This window comes from Copadichromis virginalis, linkage group LG4, assembly GCF_057382275.1.
Source record: "Copadichromis virginalis isolate Kocher_CV1m ecotype Utaka linkage group LG4, C_Virginalis_male_GT1.1, whole genome shotgun sequence".
NCBI lineage: Eukaryota > Metazoa > Chordata > Actinopteri > Cichliformes > Cichlidae > Copadichromis > Copadichromis virginalis.
Window position 1 is genome coordinate 25847002 of NC_140621.1, and position 6000 is coordinate 25853001.

A 6000-nucleotide genomic window follows, 5' to 3' on the forward strand; every position below is an offset into this window, starting at 1 on the left:
TTTTTTTAGTCTCTATTCTTACATTACATTGATTTGTTCAGGGAGTCGATGGTGCATCAGGACCTAAAGGAGATAGTGGAGATCCCGGCAAAGCAGTAAACAGCAATGTTTCTTTTAACATTCATTTTTTATAAGATTAATTGAAATCTTGTTCATTTGTTGACACAGTGACATTAAGTAAAGGTTGCCAGTTTCTTTCCAACTGATGGGAATTTCTTTTTCTTTTTTTCCCCTCTTATTTCTGCAGGGACCGCCAGGGGCTTCAGGAGAGCCTGGTCCTCCAGGACCACCTGGAAGGAGGGTAATCGTAGTTTACAGTATATATATTGTATATATATTTTTTTGCATGTATAGGTATATGAAGTGTTTATTTGCAGATAATACTCATGCTCATGCCATTCTCTGCTGTTTTTTTCAGGGCCATGTCGGTGCTGCAGGAAAAGAAGGAAAGCAAGGCATGAAGGGAGCTAAGGTAAGCTCAAAAAACAGTGATCTCTCTGAAGAATCCTTTTTTGATCTATTTTGCTATTGATGCCTTGCTCTTGCATCTGTCTCCTGGCTCTGTAGGGGACAAGTGGACCCCCGGGATCAGTGGGGAAGACAGGCCCAGTGGGACCCCAAGGACAGCCAGGAAGGTCTGGTCCAGAAGGGTTTCGAGGCATTCCAGGTCCAGCGGTATGTATATGGATGCAAAATTGTATTTTTATTCAAAGGTGGCATAATATTAGGAAACTGAAATTGACTTTGAATACCATACACATTGATATTTTGTGTGTGTGTGTTTTGCAGGGTGAACCAGGATTAAATGGACCGCTAGGGCAGACTGGACCACCAGGACCAATAGTAGGATTCTTATATGTGGCTAATATTTGAATCGGTTTTCATAAAATAATGAAAACAGAAAAAATTATATTTTGTACACTCTACATTACTGATGTAAATAATACATTTGACTGTGTAAACAGGGGCCACCAGGACTCCCAGGATTAAGAGGAGATCCTGGTAGCAAGGGCGATAAAGTGAGTATTTAGCTTTCGACAGAGAGGCCGTTTTGCACCAGTCTAAATATAATGACACAGTGATGATGAACCATGTCTCTATTTGCAGGGTCATGGTGGGCTGATTGGTCTAATTGGCCCCCCGGGAGAACCAGGTGAGAAAGGAGACAGAGGCCTGCCAGGAAACCAGGGTGCACAAGGATCCAAAGGAGATGAGGTATATATGGTTGCAGCAAGGAACACCAATACATGCAGAACGTCAGTCTACAAACAAGATATGATAAATCTTTGCTTATATCCAGGGTATGAATGGTCCTCCTGGACCCACTGGCCCACCAGGACCACCTGGACTCGCAGTAAGTGTTACACAGCAGCCCTTAAGACAGTGTCCTCTTTTTCATCTACTGCATGCATGTATAAATAATCGTTTTGAGTGGCCATACATGGTGGATCCTTAGATTTTGCTAAGGCCAAAACATTAGTATTTGCATGAGCATTTGTATGCAGCTATGTCAGTAAATTTTGTCTTGTTTATACTTTTTCGTAAAATAATTTGTACAAATGTAAAACACACCTCAACAAGCTTGAAATGCATAAATAATAAATAATAACTTATTATGACCCAACATAGCAGCTGGCTTGCAGATTATTGTTGCTATTGAGAAGGTGCCTGATTAGTATTTTGCAGTGCTTTCTTGAGTAATTAGATCATTTTCTAATCTTTAATAGCTGCTAAAAATTTATGTATGTTTTTAATACTAACATACTCATCATCTCCTCTCTTAGGGTGCAGCTGGCCAGAAAGGATCTAAGGGAGAAACGGTGAGCTAAGTAATTTCTCTTATTTATACATTGCTCTTCCTGTGTTCACACCTCTGCTTCGTAAGCAGCTGCTGGGAACATATGCTGGGGAAGAGAGAGAAAGTACCTTTGTTGGCTTAAATGTACCATGCTTCATAATCATATACTCTGCTGTGTTTACGGCATGTCTTTGGAACTAAAAGCCTGCTGTACAGCCATGCTTGCCTTGTGTCTGATTTTTCCATTTTTCCATTTTAATAGGATTTGGCTCTGGTTTGTGTGATGTTATGAAAACTAGTATAGTGTGTCTTGAGAGTGAAGGCTTTGACCACAGCGTGCTGATGCACACAGCTGGATAATCCTTTAAAGCGGCATCCATATCTGGCCGGATAATGTCAGAATTTAGCCTAGAGGCCCTAGAGAGGCTACAGGTGAGACGTGATTGACATAAAGTTTTGTCCCCTTCTATTTCCCAGGGTGTCATTGGTCCCAGAGGAGATCCGGGTCCTGCTGGTCCCCCAGGACCTCCAGTGAGTACCTGCAATAATCCACTTTGTGACCTCAGTTCTGGTTTTATCCTCTTTCTTTTTATTTGACCCCTTTTTGACTCTGCTTCCCTTAGGGACTGCCTGCAACAATCATTGAGCCCCTTCCTATCATGGAAGGCAGGCGGAAGAGAAGAAGGCACTCGGAACGGACAAGAAGAGCAGCCCCATCTAGGGATGACAATATAGAATTGGACATGGAGGAGCCCCTCCAAGGAGACCAGCCTCTGGAGGAAGTTGAAGGAATGGAAGAAGTGTTTGCCACGCTGTCTTCTATGAAAAACGAAGTGGAGCTCATGAGACGGCCTCTTGGATCCTTTGAGAGCCCTGCTCGGACATGCAAAGAGCTCATGATGGTTCAACCGAAATACAAAGATGGTTAGCAAGAAATATGCTTAGTAATTAATGCTTCTTTCACCACTTGGTGCCAACAAATATTTAATCAGAAATCTACTTCAAAGAAAAGTGATGTGCATCTTCTTTAACCCTCACCCTTTTAAGTCAAGAGGCTGCTCACCATTTTGTTACCTTAGTTGTTTTCATTATATCAGCATTTGGTGTAATTGATTGATGCCATTATTCTGTGGGTTTTGCAGGTGACTACTGGATAGATCCTAACCAGGGGTGTAACAGAGACTCCATCAAGGTGTTCTGTAATTTCACTGCTGATGGACAGACCTGTCTCTTCCCTGACAAAAAGGCGGAGATGGTGAGTCTCCAGTCTCTTGATAGAAGTCTTTGAAATGCACAAATCAGACAACAAATTGCTCACTATATCCCTCGATCCTTATAATTTTGCACTACAAACAGTACTTGTGTTCTTCTTTGTATCTAGGTGAAATTAGCAGCATGGAACAAAGAGAAACCAGGAAGCTGGTACAGCCAATTCAGGAGAGGCAAGCAGGTACAACAAAAATAAACATATTATTAAACCTAACCAACCCCACCTCCTAGCATTAATCTCAAGTAGTTCCAAACGCCTGGCAGTTCTTTTCAGGTAAACTACTTATCCGAGCTGCTGTTGGGTAATTTACCTGAGTGATACTAATGTTTAGGATTATGTTCATGTGATTCTGTAGATGTACGTTTGTGTGTCCATCCAAGTGCACCTGGTTGCAAACATATTTTTGTGCTTCTCTGTAAATCTCTTTACTGTGTAATTTTATAATAATTTAGTAGATCACATGCAATGACATAGCTAATATGATATTGCCAGCCTTTGATTTCAGCAGTCAGAATGACTCACACAGTCACTGGCAGCTGTGTCTCATTGACTAGTATTCGTGGTCTCTCATGTGCACCTATTTAGAGGTCTCATAACCCTCTCAGATAATCACAGAGCTGCCAGTTGTAATTCACTGACTCATTCACACCAGGTCATTGGAATAGATTATTTTTTTCCTTCCCTTAATTCCATTGCTTTCTAATTTTCCTTCACTGTCATTTTCACCCTTGCACATGTAAATGCCTTCATTATAATTTGAAACTATTTAATAACAAGTTATTTTTTCCTAATCTCAGTGAGGTGCAGCCTTATTGTTGGGGTGAAAGTGGAGGGTTCCGTGTACTCTGTGAGATTTGAGTGATGTTTTGAACATTTTTTTTGCTTAGCTTGAACACTAATACCTGTGTATCTGTGGCATTCAGTTCTCCTACAATGACAGAGATGGGAACCCTGTTCATGTAGTTCAGCTGACCTTCCTGAAACTACTAAGTGCCACGGCCAAGCAGTCCTTCACTTATAACTGCCAGAACTCAGCAGGCTGGTTTGACAGCACTTCCCTCTCCTACCAGCATGCCCTCCGCTTCCGGGGGAGCAACGATGAGGCGCTGACACAAGCCAAAAGCCCTTTCATCAATGCAGTGCATGATGGATGCCAGGTCAGTACAGTGACAGTGCCAGGGAAAGGGACTAGCTGCACAAATGGGAATTAACCTTAATGAAGCTAATGTGTTTGTCAATTGTGTTGCTGTTGTCGGCTAGTGTTTGATTCAGTACATGGGTGACTACCAAATCAGTGACTTGAATTAGGATTAAGAGGAAAGTGGAGAGAGGTAGTAGTCGATTTAAACCGAGCAAATTCCATTAATTGCTTTCATTCTTCTCTTTCAGCTTCGCAAAGGTCAGGAAAAGACTGTCTTAGAGATTGACTCCCCCTCAGCAGAATTACTTCCTATTATAGATGTTGCTCCGGCAGACTTTGGCGGCAGCAACCAGAAGTTTGGATTCCAAGTTGGAAAAGTATGCTTCAATGGTTAACGCTTTGGCAACGACAAACCCATACAAAGGCCTGCGCAGCAAGTTTTCAGCAAGAGAAACTAGGCTTTAACTGCTGCCCCAAACAATATTTATTATGTTATGATCCTGTATGTGGTGGGTTTTATTTAAGACTCTTCAACAGCCAATGACATGGTTTCTATGGCTTTCCAGCAGCGGGAATAATAGTAAGAAAGAAGATATGCAACAATGAGAACAAAGCACGTTTACCAAAGGGAATTATTTCAGTTAAATATATTTAATTTGTTCTTGTGTCTTTGTGTTTTTCCTCATTGTTTCACTATGCTGTAAATGATCCTCTTGAATTTCAAGGACTATGCCACTTGACCATGACCACTTTCACAAACAAGATGGATCTCTCCAATCACACAAAGGAATAGTCTGTATTTTACTGGTAATGGTCACTTGAGTGGTGCTTCGTATCTAATGTTTAACAAAGACTGAGACTGAAAAAAGTCAGAGATGTTGCCACTCTTGCATGCTTGGATTTTACTCTAAAGCCAATTGCATAGCAGTTGTGAACTAGCCTTGCATATTAATTACACAGAAGCACTATAATTAATTTCTTGTGTGCTGGAATGATAAATTATCCTTTTTACCCTTCAACTGCAGTTTGCTCAGTGAATTGCCTTGATTTGTATTCATTTGGTGTAGCTAGTTATTGAACTCGACACTTACTTGAACAAATAAGGTTGTTTCCTTGATTGGACTGCTTTTTGAGCCCATGTTTCTACAGACCAGAGTAGTGTGTAAGTCATCGTAATATTGTCCCTACTGTGGTATACTGTATACTTGCTGTGGCATACCTCAATACCTGGATTGAGGTAAGGCACAAATTGAGAATATGCTGTTTAAATGCTCTCTAGTCTGAACTGCAGTCCTTCAAACCACAAGACATTTCAAGCTTCTCTTAAAGGCTTTTAGAATTGCTGACACAACCTGTTTTCATTTTTCTGCCCTGCTCAGAGGTTTTTGTTTCTCTGTATTGTTCATATCTTGCTATCTGAACAAAGTGCATTGCTGTTCACTTTGAACAATTTGCTCTTCAGTGGTGCTAAATACGATTTTGTTATTTTTGTGTCACTATGTTGTTTGTTTGTATCTTTGGGCAGGATTATAGGACTAGAGAGTGAGAGGGTTACTGCTCTTTCAGCAGCATGAACCATCCTCAAGGATGGGGACTAGTCTCCTGTTTTTTGCACATCTTCTGGCCAATTTCACAGGGCCTGTAAGAGGAGGTTAGGAACAATTCAGAACACTTAGGCTTTAAATGGAAAAACCAGCTTTAAACCAAATTTATATTTTGCTATTACAGTTAGATAGCAGCTTAATAGCCCCTAAAGTAGAAATTATAACATCAAAACTGGAGTTAATAATG

General features: G+C 40.9%; 1 protein-coding gene across 1 annotated transcript in view; it reads left to right on the forward strand.

Moving 5' to 3' along the window:
* The window catches only part of col5a3a (collagen, type V, alpha 3a), a 45535-nt gene extending 39830 nt beyond the window's left edge, over positions 1-5705 (forward strand). Inside the window, exons 53-67 of the mRNA XM_085454507.1 lie at positions 42-95; positions 248-301; positions 419-472; positions 568-675; positions 790-843; positions 966-1019; positions 1108-1215; positions 1301-1354; positions 1785-1820; positions 2276-2329; positions 2422-2722; positions 2941-3053; positions 3180-3248; positions 3992-4225; positions 4458-5705. Of these exons, the coding sequence (XP_085310633.1) occupies positions 42-95; positions 248-301; positions 419-472; positions 568-675; positions 790-843; positions 966-1019; positions 1108-1215; positions 1301-1354; positions 1785-1820; positions 2276-2329; positions 2422-2722; positions 2941-3053; positions 3180-3248; positions 3992-4225; positions 4458-4604 (1494 nt within the window). The 3' untranslated portion in view covers positions 4605-5705. The remainder of the gene's footprint in view (positions 1-41; positions 96-247; positions 302-418; positions 473-567; positions 676-789; positions 844-965; positions 1020-1107; positions 1216-1300; positions 1355-1784; positions 1821-2275; positions 2330-2421; positions 2723-2940; positions 3054-3179; positions 3249-3991; positions 4226-4457) is intronic.
* Positions 5706-6000: the final 295 nt, after the last annotated feature.